The 23121-nt window shown below is 33.7% G+C and overlaps 1 protein-coding gene across 1 annotated transcript in view; it reads left to right on the top strand.

Annotated features, from left to right (window-relative positions):
- OTOGL (otogelin like) overlaps positions 1 to 19226 on the top strand; it is a 119733-nt gene extending 100507 nt beyond the window's left edge. Inside the window, exons 46-55 of the mRNA XM_053658802.1 lie at positions 126 to 227; positions 735 to 839; positions 923 to 963; positions 6220 to 6283; positions 7457 to 7635; positions 8094 to 8198; positions 11144 to 11263; positions 12654 to 12699; positions 16997 to 17076; positions 17692 to 19226. Coding sequence (XP_053514777.1) covers positions 126 to 227; positions 735 to 839; positions 923 to 963; positions 6220 to 6283; positions 7457 to 7635; positions 8094 to 8198; positions 11144 to 11263; positions 12654 to 12699; positions 16997 to 17076; positions 17692 to 17892 — 1043 coding nt within the window. The 3' untranslated portion in view covers positions 17893 to 19226. The remainder of the gene's footprint in view (positions 1 to 125; positions 228 to 734; positions 840 to 922; positions 964 to 6219; positions 6284 to 7456; positions 7636 to 8093; positions 8199 to 11143; positions 11264 to 12653; positions 12700 to 16996; positions 17077 to 17691) is intronic.
- Positions 19227 to 23121: the final 3895 nt, after the last annotated feature.

Genomic DNA, 23121 nt, shown 5'->3' with positions numbered 1-23121 from the left:
CTTAAAGCTGTATTTTTGTTTTCTATTTTATTAATTATAATGTATTTTATATACATATAGTATCTGAACTAATAACTACATTTTTTATCTCAACTGTAACGTCTGGCTTTTTGTTTTACCTTTAGTTTGTGAATCTTGCACTGAACCTATTCCAGTATGTACTGATGGGGAATTTCTCACTGTGGATCTTAATACCACAGATGTCTGTTGTCCTCGGTATTACTGTGGTAAATATATTTTAACTGCTGTAAAATATTTACATGTGTCCAATGTTAAGAAGCTCAGTGCATCTTAGTTATAGAATCATGTCAGATCATAGTTGAATTCTAGCATATAAAATACACACTGAACATGTTATGTTTTCATATATCTAAGAGATTTTCTTTGATAATATTACTACCTATGAAAAGTAGATTAGTATGACTTGTCTCATCACCCTAGAATTTCTAGTAATCCAGCTGACTCCATACCCTCTTCCCTTCCTTTCTCTTCTTGCACTCCTGCCATTTCTCAGGGCTCTTTATGTGTTGAGCAGTCCTAGTTCTACACTGCTGTGGTACGTGCCATGAATCACATTTGTCCTCACCAACTCATGGCAGTGGGCTGGTGGGAGAGGCAGTGCTGGGGAGATAGGGTTCATGCACTACATCAGCAGTGACCGGGAGCTAAATAGTAGACAGTGAAACTAGTGACTGCATGAAGTTAATGTTTACCCATGTAATTTTTCTGTTCAGTCTGTGAACCAAATCTCTGTTCCACACCACTACTCAGCTGTGCAGAAGATATGACACTTGTGAAAGAAAACGTGTCTGGTCAATGCTGTCCAATATGGCACTGTGGTAAGTAATTTTCATATTTTAAAGTTTTATTATAATACATTAATATATTCTGATCAATATAAATGTTGATTTTTGCCTTTTAGAATGTAGCTGTGAAAACCTTGTTATGCCAACTTGTGAAGTGGTAAGAAAATATTTTTATAATTTATATCAGTTGATTCTTCTTTTACCTCTCTTAGTTCTGATACTTGAAGTTAATGAAATTATTCTCCCTATGTTATGTTGAAGTAGATTAAAATAATATGCCCTGATATTAAGGAACTGTCAGTGTTTCCTGTTTTCAGACAGGAAAGTACAATACCGTATTTTTTTCACTGGTGACTGAATCTACTAATCTCGAATCTACTGTAGTTCATTGGTCTTAAATGAAACAAAACATTTAAAAATACTATCTCAGTGTTGGCATAGATTGTGATATTAGTTTAATGGATATATATTTATCTCCAAATTCATCAAGTTCTATATTAATTATGTACAATTTTTTGTGTGTGAAATAAATTGTGTTTTACGAAATCATTAATCTAACATTTCCTGTAATGATGAGTTATCATCTGTTATTTGTATGGAATGTATAAATAACTTTCGCAAATATTCTCTCATTTGATATTTTGTGTGCAGTATATATACATCTATAAAGTAGAATTATTTTATTGTATTTTTACCAGGTTCTTAATAATTTATATAACATGCTTAGTATATTATCTCAGTGAATCATCATAATGTAGGTATTTTAAGCTCATTTCATAAGTAGGAAAATTTAGGTCTAGAGAGAATAAATGATTGACTGAAATCTTTAGAACTCAAACCAGGGGTTGTTTTGTGTGTGTGCGTGTGTGTGTATGTGTGTGTGTGTGTATTACCTTATTCTTTCTATTCTGTCTCAATTCTTTCATTTCCTCTACAAATTGTAGTCAAGATGTAAACTGGCAAAAACAAAAGCAAGTGTGACTATCTTGTTTCTATTACTGGCCTTGCCTATCTTTAGCTATGACCTACTCTCCTAACTGTAATGTGAATATAATAGCAATACTTATGTCCTGTGAGTGAAATAAATTTAAATAGTGAAATAGTACCTGATGCATAATAAGTGTTAAAAAAGTATTAGTGATTTACTCTTACAAACCACCCCCACAATACTCAGAATGTTAATCACAAGGTGTAGATTGTCATGGAGAACTTTTTAGGGAAGATGACCATCAAACAAAAGTTTGGAAAAAAGTGATAGTCAGGTTAGGAATAATAAGTAAAAAGAGGTGAACTACCCTGACTGGAGTGGCTCAGTTGTTTGGGCGTCATCCTGTAAAGTGAAAGGTCACTGGTTTGATTCTGGGTCAGGCCACATGCATTGGTTGCAGGTTCAGTCCCTGGTCTGGGCATATGCAAGAGGCAACAGATTAATGTTTCTCTCTCACATTGCTGTTTTCTCTCCCTCTTTTTCTCCCCCTTCTCCTCTCTCTAATAAATAAATAAATAAATAAACAAACAAACAAACAAACAAATAAATAAACTAAAAAGGACTAATTGAAAAAAATAGAGGTGAACTCTTCCAGATAGGGGCCAGTATGAACATGCATAAATGCACGAAGGAGTGAGGTAAGTGTGCTCACGGATCATGATCTCTCTCTTTCTTGGAATGAGAGCAGACTTGAGGAGGAACAGTGAAGGGTAAAGGACTATAAAAATTGGTGAATTGGGTAGGGCTTTAAAGGTAAGGCTGAGGGATTTTGATTTGATGTATTCATTTATTCTTCTTTGTTATTCATTCAATCAATATTTGTTGGAAATCAATTATGTCCAGTCATGGTGCCAGCCATTTAAAAATGTGCAGTCTTGCCCTGAGGAGGTCAGTATGGATTTAATGTGATAGGAGATGGAATCATTCCTGTCTTGTGCCAGACAGGAATGATTATAAAAGTAGTGTAGCAGAATAAGGGCAGTAGAACATTAGAGGGTGGGAAATTAGCAAGAGACCAGGATAGCCACTCAGGAATGAGGGCCTTGAGTGTAGTGAGGTCTATATAGAGGAGAAGGGGGGAGACATTGAATTCAGGAGGGCAAAATGGAAGACTCTGGGTTTTTGCAATATATTTTAAGAGTGTGTGTAAGAGAGGGAGAGAGAGAAAGAGAAAAATGAAGAGAAGGCAGGATGAGGAGAGGAGAAAAAAGAGAAACAAAAAGATAGACATGTGTAGAGAGAGTTCTAAAAAACCTTTAAGTTTACAAGGCTGAGACATTAAGTGTCCAAGAGTACTGGATGCTTGGACAAACACTCTGATGGCCAAAAGAGCAGCTCAGAGGGACTCTGGCATTCTCCTAGAACCATCCTCTTTCAGAGCTCCCCCACCAGCCTGAAAGAGGTAATGCATGCCCTGAGGCATTTCAATAATTTTCAACACAGCAATATAAACATATTCCTTTTTCCTATGAGATTTTGTGCCTCATGTATTCTATGTCCTTTCAAGCCTCTTTGGGTAGGACCCTTTATGTTCATTCTTTAACCTTGGTGAGGCTGTTACCTGAACTATGTTTGTGTGTGTGTGTGTGTGTGTGTGTGTGTGTGTGTGTGTGTGCCTTTACTGCCTATCCTAGCCTATCCACCAACCAATCAATCCCATTCCTGTGTGTCCCTCCCTTTTCCTTCATCCTCTCCTTTTAGTGAGTTTCTCCCATTCTTCACTTACCTTTTCTCTGTGTTCTTCCCCCACCCCCAACATTTGTGCCAGAAGTTGGTCCATCTAGTTTATTAACAGCTCGGTTTTCAATATGTGAATATTATTTATGAATCAAACTTTGTAAGTATATATTGAATGCCTATTATACATTAGCATCATTCTGAGCACATAGGACATAAGCAGTAGTTTCAATATCCTTAGATTTCTCCCAAATATGCATAACCATGCATGCATGCCAATTTAGTTTTAACATTCAATGTCTACGCAAGCATTGACCTGACCCATTGTTCCTGAGTACTCATTCTGCATCTGAGTGATGGCTAAGTGTATGTTTCATTGCCTAAATATATTATTCACATATATTTAATATCACAGTAGTTTTTCACATAGACAACAGGTGTATTTCAACCTAAAGAATCCATGTTAGACTTTTGCAGTCTTTTTTTCTTTTTCTTTCATTCTTTCCTTCTTTTTAGTAACAGCTTTATTAAAATGTAATTAACATTACCATACAATTTAGCTATTAAAAGTATACTATTCAATAGTGTTTAGTGTATTCATATAATTGGGCAACCATCAACACCATGAACTTAGAACAATTTTATTGCCCTCAAAAAAGACTCTACCTATTAGCAATCAGTCACTCCTCACGTCTCTCCAAACTCCCCAGTCACAGAAAATCACTAATCTACTTTTTATCTCTATAAATTCACCCATTCTTGGTATTTTATGTAAATGGGATTATATACTATGTAGTGTTTTGCAAATTTTTTCACTTAGTATAATATTTTCAAGGCTCATTTGTGCTGTTTCATGTCTCAGTACTTCATTCTTTTTTATTGTTAAATAATATTCCATTGTATAGATATACCCAGGCATTTATCCAAAATAAAGATATACAAGGAACAATAGCACATAAAAAATTCTTTAACTTACATCATTAGCTATTAGTTAGTATACCAGTTTACACTAACTAAAAAGATAAACAATAATACATTTTGGCAAGAATGTGGAGAAACTGGAAGCTTCATACCCTGCTAGTAGGATTGTAAAATGGTACCGCTGCTTTGAAAAACAGCCTCACATTTACTCAAAAGGGTCAACATAGAGTTGTCATATTACCCAGCAATTCCACTCCCAGGTATGTACACATAAAAAATAAAGAAACCTATCCACACAAGTGCTCATGCATGAGTGTTCATAGGAGTGCTCATGCAATGAATGTTCACTGTTCATAAAGCTAAAAAGTGGAAACAGATTAAGGTGACTCTGTTTTCCTGAGAGTTAAAGAACCCCATCATATTTGATATACTATTAAGTACGGGTAGAACAATTAAGGAGATATTTCCTCTTGGTGGAATTGGGTACTTATGAGAAAAAAGTATAACTAAATATGTGGATAAGACCTAAAGGAAATAGGGTAGAAAAAAAGAACAGAACATTTAAGCCTAAATTTGAGAGGGCATATTGGACATTGTGGGTCTATTATTAAAAAACAAATGGATAAGTGACTTAAAAGAGTTAGCGAAAACCTAATACCTCCTTATCTAATCTTTTGGAGTAGCTAATGAAGTAAGACAATTTATTTTTTTTTAACTCCCTATTTCTAACATTTTATTTTCAATCCTACTGAAATTGTATAAGGACTAAAAATCTTAAAACTTTATATGATTTAATGTTTATGCAACTACTTTAAGACATGTAAAGCACTATGAAAAGTAAGGTATTGTTAGCTTATGGGGAGAAGTGCCTTTTATATATGACTATGAATTTATTTGAATCATTTCTTATGTCAAGAATAAAATTCATTTGATTTATTACTGATTTTATGAAAATTAAATGTGCCTAGGAAAAGATGTTGCTTAAAATGCAATTCTTGAAGCTTTAAGCCTGTGTATAGATTCCTCCAAGTTAGAGGAATCTATACACTCCCTAATAGGACAAAGTTTGAGTATCGGTCATGACTAAAATTTACTACAACTAAAGGCTACAAGCACTTTCTGAGTGTCAGCCCTACTCTAAGCTCTTTATACATAGTGACCCATTTAATTCTCTCAACAACCCTAAAAGCCAGGTAGCATTATTATCCCCACTTCAGAAATGAAGTGAGGAGCAGACTGGTGAAGTGACCTGCCCTACACATCACACAGCTAGTAAGTAACAGAGCACCATCAGCACAAGGGCAGTCTTCTCCTGAGTCTGTGCTGTTAACTACTCTACTATGGTTTGCTCCTGCCTCATATGTCACAGCAGCCTGGCTCAGATACAGACATCAGAGCTCTGGACCACATCTACAAGACAGATTATTTCCACAGGGCAAAACTTCCAGGATAAGCAAGAATTTTCTTATCTCCGATTGCCTGCTAGCAGCTCAGAATCAATTATTTTAAAGTGAGGACATATCCTAAAGGTCATCATAACCACCTTCATTTATTTAATAGATAAGGAAATTAAAATTTACAGAGAATAAGTGTTCATGCTCACAGTGTTTATTGTGAATTTCTTCTATGTGTTATGAATTAAATGACCACCAGGTTAATGCAAGACTGTTGACTATCAAGTAGTTATTAAACATCTGCTATGTGTCTCACTGTGTGGTAGGTAACTTATTAAATATTATATTGTGTATTTTTTACTGACATAATATCAGGATCCATGTGATAAGTCATATAATGATAATAATAATGATTATAATATCTTTCTAATAGGGAGAATTCACTACAATAGACCACAGCTTTCAAAGTGACTGCGGATGTGTACAGTATCTTTGTGGTAATTATGTTTTTTGTGCAGTATCTCTGTGGGAACTTTTAAATAATAGCAAATATTATTGGTATCTGTTGTTTACTACTAATAAATTAAAAATAATTTTCTTTGAGATTATGACACATTTTAAACCATTTGCCAGTTTGTAAATGTAAAATTATACTATTATTTTTTATTGTTCAAGTATTACAAAAGAGGAAATTGAAAAATAGTAGTAAATATAAAATCATACTATTATTTTTTAATTTCCTCTTTTGTAATATTTCTGAATGTTCTGAGAAATTTGGTAATGGGATGGAAAAATGAATATTATTTTTCAGAAGCTTCACACTATTTGAAGTTGATGCTAAGGTTCATGTACACTTAACTTTAAAAAATAGACATCTATAAGTGAGAGATTTTTTTGCTCACTGTTTTATTGTTATTGATGTTAACATTGCAAACCAGAGAGTGGATTTTTCTATGAAATAACAAAACTTCATGTTAAATATTAGTAGGTTAATGGAAAAATATAATTTCTACGCGACAACTTGAAATTTGTATTTTTATATTAGTGAAGGCTTAATTATACTAAGGGTTGGTGAGGCACAAGGGTTTTCTGAACTGATTTCATCATCATTTTCTAGTGTACCCTAACATGCCACTTTTAATGATATGATAGCACATTATATCAATTGCCTTCATCATGAAGTATGATTTACATGACTATTTAATTTGTAACACAATAAAATTGAAAACTGATTCTCAAAATAACAATGAAAAACCATGACATGTTACAGAATCCCATCATTAACAACTTACTACTATTAGTTTAGATTTTCCCTCCACATGTATCCACATCCAAAATTGTCATGTTAGGTTTCTAGGAGAGGGAACAGCAAGTAGCTTGACAATCTCTTAGGTCCAATTTTCAAATCTACTATAAAGTATAGCTTTTGGAGGAAGTTCAACCAGTCAGTAGGAGTTGAGTTTACAGACTGGTTTCTTATTGTATGTTAAGGAATAAATGTGCTACATTCATTATTAGGTAAATTCCTGAGTTGTTAACAATATATAAAAACAAAGATCTTTATTGGTTTTGAAAAATTGCATATCACAACAAAAACATAGATTTAAATAAAAAATTCATTCATTAATTAAAAACTCAATAGCGTACTTTTTGTTGGCTATTTTTCATAGAAAAAGATGATGTGTGTGTATTTCAAGAAGTATCAGTATTGAATCCTGGCCAATCTATGATAAAGTACTTGGAAGGGGACTTTTGTCATACAATAGACTGTCTGGAAGAAAAAGATAACCAAACAGGCTTTCACACTCTGAATTTTACAATGGTGAATTGTTCAAAAGAATGTGACATTGTAAGTATTCTTTATAAGTCATTCTGGTGAGAGTTAATCAATCTTAAAATAGCAGCTATAGAATTTAAACTGGGGAATACCCCATAAGTTAAACTTATACACTTGAATAGTGCTTCAATAATCTATTAATGTGTAACATATCTACATAATGCAGATTTTTCTTTTCAGTATCTGACTTTGAGCTTCAGGAGTCTTATTATTTACAGCTTGCTTGTCCTGAGGTTGTTATACCTGCTTGATGAATCCTGTCTGGCAGATGTGAAGGTTAAACTTCTACTTCATTTCTAGTATAACTATATAAAATCAATTATTATATACAGTGCTCCAAATTCAACCTTAGAAATGCTTGCAGGTGTTCTGAAAGAGCATATATTAATCTTGGGAATCACTGTCAGAAGTAGTTAATTATATATTAGTACTGTTGTGGGTCTAATGCAATGTATTATTATCATACACAGCACCAGGTATATACTCCAGCCCCAAGTGATTACGATTGTTGTGGTACCTGCAAAAATGTATCCTGCAAGTTTCAAATGGAAAATGGAACATCCGTTATATATGAGGTATGAATTCCTTATTTCCTAAAAATATGTTTCTTAGAGCGTAGCTCTCTATGTTACTTTCTGAAGAATATATTCTTGTTTAAAATTTTTTAAAATTGTTGTTCAATTATACTTATCCCCATTTTTCCCCCATTACTCTCCTCTGCCCTACCTACCTCCCGCCTCCCACTTTCAATCCTCTCCCCATATTGATTTGGTCCATGGGTCCGTTATACATGTTCCTTGACTTGACCTTCCCTCTCTTTCCCCAATTATCCCTTCTCCCCTCCCCTCTGGTTACTCTTAGTTTGTTCTTTATTTCAATGTCTCTGGTTCTATTTTTCTCACTTGTTTGTTTTGTTGATTAGGTTCCACTCGTAGGTGAAATCATATCGTATTTGTCTTTCACTGCCTGACTTACTTCACTTAGCATAATATACTCCAGTTCCATCCATGCTGTCATGAAGGGTAGGAGTTTCTCTTTCTTTCTGCTGTGTAGTATTCCCTTGTGTGTATGTACTAAGGATACATTCTTAAGTTAAATAAGTTTGAAAAATCTCACATACAACACACACACAGAGTTCTACATACAATAAACATACCCACATACCCACATACAGCACACTTAAAATGGACAAGATACAGTTACATTCTAAACTTTTTTGATAATTTCTATTGTAAAAAAACATGTTTAACTCATTTCTCTAGCTTATTTTATCATAGGTCTTCACAGTTTTTTAGATGTGACAAATGAGCTTTGAAAAATACTGATATCTAATCATTACACAGGAAAAGAACGATGGTATTTTATTCACTCACTTGAAATGAAGCATTTTAATAGAAATCTGAATATTATTTCAGGTATCGATGATTTCAGTGGATGCATAACGGTAAAGATTTACAATATTTGACAGTTTTTAGAAAAGAAGATCCCAAGAGACATCAATGCTATAAGACACCTTTGTACCAAAAACAAGTATTCAGAATTCTCCCATTATCCCATAATAACTCTATATAGAGAGTTGCAGACTGACTTATTCTTTCTCTATAATTTTTAATGAAACTTTATAATTTTGTTAGTGGTATGGTCAGATTTAGGAAGGTTACAGATCGTGTTTATAATTTACCTGAAGGTAGTTCCAATTTATTATTGCTATCTTTACATTTTTCCATTAATAGTTTAATTATCTGTAGCTATTATTTCTGGTTTTCTTAATTACATGTGATTACCTCATACCCCCCAAAAAAGTTTTTTTCCAATACTGTACACTTTATTAAATAAGAAAAATGAACAATGATCTTTTTGCTTGATGTTATTGCTTGCTGTTATTGCTTGCTTGTATATGCAAAATAGTGTCATTGATTCATATAGTGTTGCTGATAATGTTTATCTGTTTATTCTAGAAACATTTATGTTTTCTAATATATATATTTTTAAAGAGGGAATCTATGCCCTGGCTGGTGTGGCTCAGTGAATTGAACACTGGCCTGTGAACCAAAGGGTCACTGGTTCAATTCCCAGTCAGGGCACATGCCTGGGTTGAAGGCCAGGTCCCCAGTAGGGGCATGTGAGAGGCAACCACACATTGATGTTTCTCATCTTTCTTCCTCCCTTCCCCTCTGTCTAAAAATAAATAAATAAATATTTAAAAAGTAAATAAAGAGCGAGTCTTGAGAAAGGAAGTTTTCAAAATGATGAGGTGACATAAGTGACAGTGAGAGAAAAGTAATTGGAGACTATTTTTAAAAATACAGTAATTTGAAAAGAGATGGTGGGAAAATGGGAGGACTGTATTGGAACATCAGTAAAAAAGAAAAAAAAGAATATTATACCAAAAAATACAGTAATTTGGAAATTTTAGTAAAAAGACAACATAAACTTTACGGATATCATAATCCAAGAACCACTGGTATATATAATTAATATTCATGATAGTATGTCTGAAATTTAAATAAAAGATTAAATTTTGTTCAGAATATTTTTTGAGAACACAAGAAATGCAATGTCAGTAAATATATAAAACCATTAATTCTTAGCTTTTTTAAAGATAAACTTCAGTTATCTAGAAATCTAATTTCTAAGGAACAACTAATTTTTTTATTTCAGATTAGTCAGACATTACTGTTTCCTGAATTTGAATATTTTATCTTCTTTTACACCTAGACTTGTAGATTTTTTTCAATTATGGTTCATAGAAGACCTGAAGCCATTCGTAAACTAAAGTAAAATTCAGAGAAAAGGAAGTTAGTTAAAACTCTTTACTAGTCCACAAGAAATCTTCAAGCCAGAATTTGACTAGCATTTAAAACAATAAGTTATAAAAAATGAAAGTATAGATCAATTATAGCTCCATAATTATGTAATATTTATGTTTAGCTAAATTTGTTTCTAAATAAGAACTCTGACATCAGAAATGAAATAAACAGTTATGCTTAAAAATTAAAATATTAAGAATATATTTTAATATAACCATAAGGTATATAAAACTAGGACCATAAGTTAATAATCACTGTTATTTGAGGATTTTTAAAAATGTTTTGGTGATAAGGGAATGGAAAGAAAAATAAACAAATCTTAAGAAAGGGGATGTATTACATAATATAGCTTGTTGTTTTATAATTAATGAGGGAAATAGGAGAGCCAGACCTTTGACATTTGACCAAATTAGATAATTAATTTTATAACAAAAACAGATACCTTTTGCTTCTTTCCTGTCTATTGCTTTACTTCACTTTACATCTCAGTTTACATTTACAACAACAGACACTCATGCACACACACACACAGCACATATATGTATTTTTGATCATTGAAGTTAAATTTGTGGACATTTCCAGATAGACTTTTTGTCACAAGAAGCTTTCTGCATTTTGATTTGACCTTTGATTCAGTAGGATAGGAAGTGTTCTACAAAAATCATAGCAGATTTTGATAGCAAAACAGTTACTTTCTTTATTATTTTTAGGAGGGGAGTATGTGGCACTATAATTGTACCACATATGAATGCGTTAAGACTGATGAAGGAACAATGATTCTGAACTACAGTATGGTCTGTCCCCCTTTTAATGAGACTGAATGCAAAATGGTTTGTATTTTGTTATATCTAAGAAAATGTAGTATTAAATATGATTTATAAAAAATTAATATGTTTTCAAGGTCCTATGTGCATTGTAGCTTATTTATTTTGGTGAATCATTTATTTTCATGTTTATAAGCTCTATCATATTTCCTCAGTTTGCCATTTTGAACTACATGTGGTGTTCCAAATAACAGACTCTCCCTGAATAGGCATTATGCTACCTCTCGGTTTCTAATATGTAGATAAAGGATCACTGAGAAATCATTTGATTAGCAACATTTTTCCTCAGTGTGGATCAATAAATTAATCAATTACAGTTTGGACAACTTTCATTTCTTAAACACACAGCCAGATTTATGATGCAATTCCCTTTTTAATGCATGCGGGCCCAAGTGGAATTTGTCTTGGCTCCTCTGGGCACAGGCCACCGTGCTGCTGCTCCTGTAGTTTTGGTCTCCCGATTTCCCATGCTCCCAGAAGACAGTCCTCTGGGAGAGTAGATTTTTGAAAGTGGTACAGTTTTTTTCCTTTTTATCACTAACTTTGAAGGTTGCTGGAACAACTTTATTTCCTGTGCAAAAGTAATAGAATTAAAAAAAAACAATTCTCTGTAGATTTAATTATTTAGTAGATAATTGCTAATGAAAAGTGAGCTTTGTTCAGCGGTATGGGGCAATATTTTTCTAAGTATAGAGAAATAGCTTGGCCTCATTCATTTTTTTTCAAGAAGTCCTCTTTTAGTAAGGATGGCTAGCTAGATAAAATAAAGTATATAATAGAATTTTAGGTATGGAAAGAATCTTATGCACCATTTTATTTCACATATTTGGTTTTACAGAGTGAATTATTCTATAATTTGAATTATAATGATCAAGTTACTAAAAACAACTATAAATTTACTGTAAGAATTCCAAAAGACAATAAAATTTTCTTAATTAACCTTAGGCAGGAGCCATCCTACAGTAGAGATTTTTAAAAAATAATAAAATAACTTTAAAATGTATACTATTTTAATATTCAATTATATTCAGAAACTCAGTCTAGTCTCATACAGTAGCTTATATTATTTTAAGGAGATGAAAAATACAAGGGCCTCTGCTTAGAATATCTGTTACTATGTTGCTTTGGTAAAAAAAAAATTTGTAGTATTTAAAATGTTCTTTTAACTAAGTTCATTTTTTGCACTCTTTCATGTTGGTAATGAAGAAATAACAAAGTTTTAAGTAAATATCTGCTCCTATTTTTTAAAAAGGAATTCTTATTAGAAATAAATTCGAATCATTTTCCTATAAAGTCTTTGTGCTACTTAATAGAAATATTGAGAATGTTAGCTATAGAAGTATAAAAAGAAATAAACAAACACTGAGTGCTGACTTTATTCCTTCTGTCTTCCTAGAATGAAGGGGTTGTAAAGCTTTATAACGAGGGCTGTTGCAAGATCTGTAAGTGAGGACCTTTTACAAAGATTAATTTGATAGATTGGTTTTAATTTTTATGATTTTCTCATAAAATTTAGTTTCTATACTACAAGGAGGGCCACAAATTTTATAATGTATATTATTTAAATGTTTTTGTGTCATGTGGCTGATTATTTTGTAATTTAGTCTTTATCTTCAGAAGTATGAGTCATGTTGTTTTTTAGATAAATTTTCATTTAAATATTAGAAATTTCTTTATTGTTGTTGCATTTTCCAAAAGGTATTGTGTGGGATATGAAGTTTATGAGTGCTCTATGGTCTAATGTCCTTGGAAGGTGCGGCCCTGTTCCGGTTGAGGAGGGTAGGATGGGGATGTCAGGGTGACCCCAGCAGGGACACTCAGAGAGCATCATTTTCTGGACCTGCTGAAGCTAGTCTAGAGTTCTGTGTGATACATTTAACAAGTGCCAATTTAGTGCATATATCTAAATCTTATACATAAAATGTCCCAATAGTTATTTTGATAAAATTGTGTCTATGTAATATATTTTATATTAGTTCAAATTATAAGGTTTATTTCATAGTCATTTTTGCTTTTTATCTTTTAAAAAATTTATGAATTTATGTCAAGGTAAACATAGGAGTTTTAGGAAACTTTAGGAAACTTAGCATAGACAGTAATTTTAAAATGACTTAGAGAACCTTTCAGAAAAAAGGGTACAATGCAGTCAGGATATTAATGTCATGGTGTAGAGTTGGCTTCTTACATGGACGTTATCATGTCTCTCAAGGGAAATTTCTGAACTTCTTTCATGAAAAGCTAAATCCCGTAGACATGTAACCAATAGTCTGGTCTATTTAAAGCTGTAAGGTCAAATTGAACAGAATATTAACATGTATTAAAATATTTATGCTATAAACTTATTATATATAATATTAAACATAACGAGAGCTTATAAAATTGGGAATGCTCTTAAGTTTTCTACACTCTATTAATTCCTCACAAAACTCTAATAAACATTCTGATTCCAATGAACATATCCTGATTTTCAGCTTGGAAAGGTTAAGTTTTCCAACTCAAACTTCTTGTGAACCTTGGGGATTCCACTCCAGACCTGATTTCACAGCCTGCTTCCTAAGCATGTGTGACATTCTGCAGCATCACCAGGATTAGTTTTAGGAGGTGGCAAAAGCTAACTGATGATGTCTGTGTGTTGGCAGCATGGCTAGAATGATGGACTTTGCATTTCGATGATATATGAAAAGACAAACCCAACATACACAAACCAACCCACAACAAGCAAAAAAGTTCAGCATGAGATGGCCTGACATCTAATTTAGTACTGTATTAGTTTGCTAGCACTGCTGTAATCTAGTATCACAGCTGGGTGATTTAGAAACTTATTGTCTCATAGTTCTGGAGGTTAGACATCCAAAATGAAGGTCAATGGGATTGGTTCCTTCTGAGGACCGTGAGGGAAAGGCCTGCTCTTGGCCAATCTCCTTAGCTTGTAGATGGCTATCTTCATGCTCAGGTGGGTTATCTTGGTGGGTTTCTATCTCCAAATTCCCCTTTTTATAGGAAAATCAATCATATTGGATTGAGGCCTACCCTAATGGCATCATTTTCACTTAATTACCTCTGCAAAGGCCCTATCTCCAAGGCAGGGCATATTCTGAGGTGCATAGGAATATTTGAAGACACTATTCAACCCATAACAGTTTTTCTTAGGACTTTTGTAAACAGTACAATGCCACTTATATATTTTTAATTACTAGGGCCCTTAGACACACACTACTTAGAAGTTTTCTGTTAGAAAAAGCAGTTTTTCATTCTATATTCTGTGAATCAAATGTGAACTAATGTGTGTCTGAGAGTCATGGTGTCAGGAACCCAGGGAATGAAATCAGGATCCAGAACTTGAGGAAGTTTGTATTTTTAAGATCTCACCTCTTTTTCCTTTGCTTCCTCAGTCTAGACTCTTTTAGGTAAGGGATGTAGAAATGGGATCATATTGCAATGTTAAGGCCTTGGATTCTGTAACCCATGTTAATGATTAGAGAAGTGAGTATGTTTATGTTATCCAAGGAGGCAGAAGATCTGACTACATTGGTGCCATTTATTGCCAGTCACACATACATACTCTTAAGCCCACTGCAGACAGTACTACAACTAATCTTCACAAGTTCTGGGGGCTGGATGGGATAGTGGGTATGGCTTCCCCTACAGAAGAGGAAATGAAGGTTCAGAAAAGTTGGTCACACTCAAGTAATACATTTGAGCCTGTCCAATGCCTAGCTCAGGATCTTTCGATTCTGCTAAGCTCTTTGAAGCTGCAAAATATTAACAAGCCACCTCAGTTTTCCTGTCTGATGTGTAAGGACTGGTAAAGAAGTTTCAGATTTGGTATCAGAGAATCCTTGTCTGCCGTCTTTGCTTTTGTGTGACCAGGCTCCATCGGAGAGACTGGGGGTATTGAATACTATCACAGGTGCTGTGCTAAACAAAATGCATTGCCACAAAGTCTCTGAGGAATGCATAGGAAATACCTCTTGGCACAAACAAATTCAGCCAATCAACAATACATTTATGCTGTCCGAATTTCATTCATTGAATAAATTGGCTTATCAAACCATTTTTAGTGAGTTCCTACCATGTGCCAGTCTTTTTAACACTGGAACTATGATAGTGAAGGAAACAGAATGTGTATTTATAGCACATATTATCAAGAAGGGGAAAATAACACATACATATATATATATTTTTTGTCAGGTATGATGAGTGATATAAAGAAAAATAGTGCAGAATAAAAAGAATGGAGAGTGAAGGGAGTTGGGTTGCTGCTAGTTTAAGTGAGTGATTGAAGAACACTTCTGTAATGAGGTGTCATTTGAGTAGACTGGGTGTCCTGAGGAAGCCAGCAGGAAGAATGCAGTGTTGAAAGCAAAGGAAATAGCAGGTGTGGCTATATCACAGGGTTGAAGGTGATAGAAGGAAGAAAGCAAGGTATCTTACAGGCAGTGTTAAAGATGTTTTCTTTCTAGACCTATTCTTATGCTTACATGAAGTAACCACTGAGTGAATGCACCATAAGTTACAAAACCTCCCCCCCTCTGTCACCATCACTAAGCCTTGGGTCGCACTATAGCTGGGAAAGAGGGAAAAGAGGAAGAAAAAGCATAAGAGATGGAGAAGGAGCCACAAGTGAGATGAGAGGAAAACAAAAGACGGTTTTCTGGAAACTAAGGGCAGAAAATGTATTAAGGAGAGAGTGATGGACAGGGTCAACTGCTACTGAGAAGTCAAATAGAGTGATAACTGAGATGTGAACTTGAATTTAGCAATTTGAAAGTTAAGGGTGACCTTGAGGACCATTTAATTTCATACAGTCTTTGACTGAACCACAGTAGTATAACACTGATCTATTTTACATGTTGCAATTTCACATAGTATGTATTTAAAGATTTTGTGGTTAAAACAATTTGAAAACTGGAGATCTGAACCCAGTCTTTTGCAAACAAGGAAACTCAGCAGATGACTTAGTGGTTTTCCTAAAATGACAAAGCAAGTGAATATCAAAGCGAAAAAAAACCCCAAAACAACAACAAAAAAACCCTGGACTTTTGCAGCTTGATTCAGGGTTATATCCACTACACACAGCATTAAATATATATTCTTGGTGTACTACCAAGTGATAATCCAGCACATACCCAGGGGCATATTAGTATGTCATTAATTAATACAAAGTATTTTCATTTGATATCCTAATCGATCACTTCAGAGTCATAAAGTCAAGTTAATATCACTCATCCATACATTTAAACATGGTTGATAAATAATTCAATTATATTCATGCTTAATTTTTTATTAATATACAATAGGATAATGTGTTTTTAAGTCTAATCTTTAATGTCAAAATAGATTTATGTTTATATGTATAGATGCCTTAATTACGTACATGCATATTTACTTGTACATACCATGGTTCATTCTAAAAATTATTTTATCTATTTATCTATGTACCACACAGAAGCTGATGTTAGCATTACTGTATGTGTAGGATATTTTTGATTTCTGGTTATAATTATTCTGACTAAGAGAGATAAGTATAAAACTAGAAAATATAAAAGAACATCTTTTTTAGAAGGTGAAAATAAATACTAAACAAAATACATGAGTGAATTTTAAATATCTCTTAATATAGGACTATACTTTATTGTAAATATTAACACATCAGTTTTCAATACATTCATGTTAATTGAATTAAGAAACAATTGACAATGGGCCTGCTGATGAAAAGTTCATTCTATGCTTTATCAGGTAAACGAGAAGAAAGGATGTGCCAGAAAGTGATTATTAAGTCAGTCATCAGGAGACAGGACTGTGCAAGTCAAAGCTCAGTAAGTGGAAAAATATGATTTGTTACATAAAGGGCCTGTGTTTTTTCAAAAGTGCATGTACCACAGCACAGATATGTAAGCCACAAAAGTGCTAACCTTCATAGTATTTAACTTTGAGATGATTCCTAAGTTGTAACATTAAAATATTTTGTTTGTGAAGAAGTGTGACTTATTCTTAGCATAACTAATCAAAAGTTCTGAATGAAAACGACGGGTTGATGACAGTTAAATCTAAATATATTTGACTACATATTTTCTTAACTATGCACTGTTACTCAGCAAAAATATTCCTAGTTCTAACTTTACCTCTTTCAATATGACCTATCCAATTCTATAGTCTACTTGAGCCATGATATAATATGGGTTACAATAGACTTATTAGATCATGGCTAATGTATTGCAGGTGCCTGTCTAGTTATGCTAGCACATTTCATACTTAGAGTTATGTCAGCATCGTTCTCTTTGGCATCTCTGTGGGACTACGTTTCAGCCTAATATACAGAAGCTTGAGAGTTAAAGTGATCAGGAAGCCTTGATTTCATTTGACTTCTTCATAGAATCAAGTGATTAGATTTTGAAATTTTAAAACTTTTTTCTCACCATCTCTCCTTACAGGTAAATGTTGCATCTTGTGATGGAAAATGCCCATCTGCCACCATATATAACATCAATATTGAGAGCCATCTAAGGTTCTGCAAGTGTTGTCGTGAAAATGGAGTGCGGAACTTCACTGTTCCTCTGTATTGTTCAGGGAATGGTACTGAGGTCATGTACACTCTCCAGGAACCTATAGACTGCACATGCCAGTGGAATTAGACTTGTGGATTTCAAGAACTCTATGCAACATCATAAATCAAATGGAGCTAGCTTTTAGCACTATTGTCTAGGTACTGGGCAGATGTATTCTGTTTACAGATAATGTATTTTTCAGACTATGGGGATGTAGCAATTAACACGTGGTACAAAATATACTCAATTTCCATGAAAAAATAGGTTTATTTATTTATTCCATTTTAAGGAAGCAAATTATTTTTAATTGTTCAGTTGAAATGCTATTATGCATATAATTGCAATATGCCACAAAACTGGGTTGTGTTCATTAATTAGGTAATTTTCAGAATTCTTAAAGTTTCACTCAATAGTTACTTTTTGATTTGCTAAGTCTGCCATAGCTATCCAAATTAAGATATTATTTTATCTCTACTGTTTAGTCTGGTTAATGTAATCAGTTAAATTGGTATTTGCGTAGTAGCAAAGAGTAGTATGCTTAGAGACAGATCATAAGACTATGGAATTTTAGGATTTTTAAAGCTTGAGTTGATATTAGGGACATTATCACAAATTTCCCTCATTTTGCAGGTGTGGCAGATAACCAGAGAAGCTGGTGACTTGTACAAATTAATTCACTGTACCAATACATTTAATTCATGTTAACAGTTGGGTTAAGTCTAGATCATTTATATTCCAGTCCTATGTCCTTTTCTTTTGAATGGTGCCTATCACAGAATCTTTCATTCTTAACAGTTAGCTTTGCATAGAGTTAAGAATTTTAAATCCAATGCCTTTACAAAAAAGGCAAAATAATGCCACACACACACATGCATATAATATAGTTATCCCAATAATAAAGAATGGGGAAATGTAGCATTAGTCTCTAAATAGAAGAGGGATACCTTGGGCTTTTATTTTTTATACCATTAAAACTATTATTAAGTATGTTGATACAACTTAACATCTAGTTAGCTGTTTACTGTCTTATGCACATCTGATTTTGAGATGTATTTGCATACTATGAAGTTGCATGCTATTTTGCTTTTCGTGCTGCTTTGCTAATGAAGAATAAGATACAATTATTTGAATGTATTAATTATTCTATAATGTAATGCTGCACTTTTTACATATAGTAGATTGTTGACACTTGCAAGGAATATATCCTGAGCTCTTTGCAAATCTCCAAATTCTTTGACACATAGAGTATATAATTATCTGAGTTCCCTTGTCTGTGAAAAGGAGAGACTACTCTACTTGGTATTGCTGATGTGGGGAAAATGAAGGTAGACCAACAAGAGGATAGTAAAGTTGCATTCAAAAGCAGATGTGGGGAAGGGTCATCAAGGAACATGTATGGAGAACCCATGGATGAAGCAAAAGGGGTGATAGAATTGAGGGTGGGAGGTGGGAGTAAGGGGGAGAGTGGTGGTGGGGGGAATGGAGATAACTGTACTTGAACAACAGTTTAAAAAAAAAAGCAGATGTGAGGGCCTGATGGTCTAGGCTCACATTTGAGCTATGTGATATCTTTGGTTTCAGAATTATACTTTCCACAAAAATTGCAACTTATTAAATATTTTGGATATCTAGTTACTTAGAAATGAATGACAGAAAGAAATGAACATCTGCCAAGTCCCAGTGTCTACTGTATATAAAAATTGACTTTATCTTATTTGTGCCTCATGTAAGTGTTTTGTCTAGATGCTAACATTTCAATATTCTTTGATTCCTGTTAATCTATAGACTGAGTCAAATGTTTTACATTACAATAAATTAGCATTTGCTTCAGAAAAACTGTTATGTATCTCAAATGAGGCAGAGGATATTGTACATTGTCTACTATGCATTTCTTTATTTTAATGCTCTGTGAAATATTTATTAAATTTAAAATATGAAGTCATCTTTAAACCTATTTGTGGGAGAAAGGGAACTTTCCCTTGGAATTTCATAAATATTCTTAAACATAGCAAACATGTATTGAGCACCTGCCATGTCCAGGCATGTTCTAAGCTCTGACAACACAGGTGAAACCAGAAAGACACAGAGCTTGTGCTCATGCAACTCACGGTCTAGTGAGGAAGTGGGCATGGATAGTTAAACAGCTCTGAGAAGTCCGGAAAGAGAGACCATATACTACATTTTCAGAATGTAGTATATCATAAAGGTGGCTCTCAAATCAGTCCTCAAAACACCATGAATGGTGTTGGAACAATTGGGGAGCAACTTGGACAGAGAGAAATTTGGATTCATACAGCCAATGATATCAGGATAAATTTTAAATAGGAAGCCTGTCCATAAAGTATTCAGCCATGTACTGTGCCAAATAGAGACATTTGTTAAAGAAGATATAAGATACAAGAAACATTGTACACAGACAATGACAGAGGCACCTTGGGTCCTTACACAGTTGTCTCAGTTGCCATCAGCTGCCCCATCATATTTTCCTGAATCTCATTGATGGTCTGAAAATCCCCTCCTTTCAAATGTGATTTTAATTTGGGGAAAAGCCAAAAGTTGCAAGGTACAAAATCTTGGCTATAGGGGGGTTGAGTCACCTGGGTGATTTGATGTTTCACCAAAAAACTCTGCATGATACGTGATGCATGAGTGGGTGCATTGTCATGATGAAGCTGCTAATCACTAACTGCCCATAGCTGCACCTTCTGAATCATCAAATAGTTTCTGTGGAGGAATGTTCAAGCTTATCACAAAATTCGATGCAGATTTATTGCTCTACTCACTCAGTCATTTTGGATGCAATGGCCACACAGTACACATGGTTACTCACTGGTGTCTACGGCCCCCACTGACTAGTACAGTGAAGTCGTCATCATTCAGATACATGCATTCCAGTCCATTCTCCTTGGCTGCCAGGTTACATTGCTGTTTTGCAAACCTTTATTGTTATGTTAACAATAGATGGACTTTTTCCAGACAGACCTCTTACAAAAGATTTAAATGTTAAAAAGAAAAAGAAAAAGGTTACAAGTTCTAAAAGAAAATTGGAGTAACTCACTATAACCTCAGAGTGGAGAGAGCCATTCTAATTATGACTGAATATCCATAAGCCCAAAAGAAAAGACTGATAAATTTAATAAGAACACTGAAAATGGACAAATTCTGCCAAGACCCAAAATGTCATGGAATCAAAAGAAACTTAAAACGAAAACCCAGTATTTGTAGTATATCACCGGTAAAGGCTAATCCTCCTATATACAGAGAGCTCCTAAAACACATGAACAACCTAACAGAAACAAGGCCAACAATTTGTACTGATAGTTTTACAAAAGAAAGAAAGAAAGAAATACTACTAGTGTACCCTTTAACAGAAAAGATAATAATTTTAATAAAGGCATTTCACATTTGATATACACTGACATGCAAATTCTTACCTACAAGACTGGTAACAATTCAAATGTTAATTATACTTCTACATTTTTAAGGCTCTGGGAAAACAAGCACTTTCACAGATCATTGGTCATGACACAAAACAGTAGAAATCCTGGAAATTTTCTAATGTTTATTAAAATTTAGAGGTGCTTTTTGGTTTCACTGAATTATCTGGGATAAATATCCTAGCCAAACAACTGTGCAAATATCAAATAGCATTTGTACAAGATCATTCATTGCAGTATTATTTGTGGTACAAAAGATTGGAACAAACAAGACGAGAATAAATTATGTAAATCCATATAATGTAATACTATGCAACTATAAAAAAAGAATGGAAAATTAACTTCTATATTGTAGTGGAATTATCTCTACAATATATTTTTAGTGAAACAGTCAAAGTATAGAGCAGCATAAGTAGAATGCAAGGTTTTTAAAAGAAATGGAGCAAAATAAGAAAATATAAACATAGGTACTTATGTTTGCACAGGTAGAATAAACAATATTTTGTAGTGAGATGGCACAATAAATGGTGGGGTGGATGAAGGTAGATGGGGAGTGGAATAGGGAAAAGAGTTCTTAGTGTACAACTTAATATATTTTTTGATGTATAAACTATGTACGTGTCACATATGCCACATATTTAAATTCGTATATACTAATATAAGTAAATAAACCATTCTAAGCACTGACAACTGTTATAAAGGAAAAGTAGAAGTTGCTGTGAGCAAGTGATAAACGAAAATCTAATTTGAGTTGGGTAGAAAATAAAGGGAGACCACTGAAGTGAGTGATGTGCAGGTCGAGACCTCAAGAAGGAGTGTAAGGATGAGCATAAGGTCTTGTGCAAGCATTTCCAAGCAAAATGAATGGCACAGACTAAGGTCCTGTGAGAGAAAGGCCAGGACAGGTCAGGGTATGGTTTTTGTACATTTTGAAAAATGAGGAGTGTGGGGCAGGATGATGCTGATGAGATGGGCTGGGAACCAAAAAATAAACAAAGATGTTGGTTAGATGCTACTGTCCCAAAAAAGCTGAGAAATGGTAGTAAAAAGACAGACAGAGGAAGTTCTAGTTTACAATATATATTTGGATGTAAAGTCAAGAGGACTTGCTAATCACTATGGTACAGAAAAGTGTGTTGAGAATGCCTCTAGTTTGATGGGTAACTGGGTGGATGGAGGAGCATTTTGGGAGTGATGAGGAAGATTCAAAATCCTATGCCGGGTATGTTGACCTGGCAAGTTAGATAACCAAGTGAAGTTATCAGTACATGGCTATTCCTATTGGTCTGGTTCCAAGACGAGAAATCTCTTGGAAATTAGGATTTGTTAACATATAAATAATGTTATTTATAGGTTATAATGTAACATAAATAATGAGAAAGAACGAAGTTAGCTAAGGCAAGAATATAGTGAAAGAAAAACAGGATCCCAGATCAAGTCGTGAAGGCCTCTAACATTTAGGGATCATAGAGTAAAAGAAAAGTCAGGGAAGGAGACTGAGAAAGGAGAGTTTGGAGTAAAGCCTGGAGCCTTAATGGGTGCATAGAAACTAAGGAAATAGAAGGTTATACAAAGGTCTTCTTAGGATAATAAGTGTGTAAACAAACATGAGAATTACTTACTGACAGTACAATAAAATCAACATCTATGAAATGATTTCTTTTTTTTTTTTTTTTTTTTTTTTGCCTTCTTCTTTTTTTTTTTTTTTTTTTTTTTTTTTTTTTGTGATTTCTTAACTTTAGAAAGAGTGACAGGATATAGATATATTAGATCTTATGTTAAAAGTAGTACCTGCATACTTATAATTTTTCTACTTGTATTAATTTCTTTGATGTAGCAGCAGCTGCTCTAAATTATATCAGATAAAACAAAATTAATT

This window comes from Artibeus jamaicensis, unplaced genomic scaffold (genome assembly GCF_021234435.1).
Source record: "Artibeus jamaicensis isolate MK-2021 breed Jamaican fruit bat unplaced genomic scaffold, CSHL_Jam_final scaffold_584, whole genome shotgun sequence".
Lineage (NCBI taxonomy): Eukaryota > Metazoa > Chordata > Mammalia > Chiroptera > Phyllostomidae > Artibeus > Artibeus jamaicensis.
The sequence above is the reverse complement of the archived record's forward strand: the minus strand, read 5'-3'. Positions and strand labels throughout refer to the sequence as shown.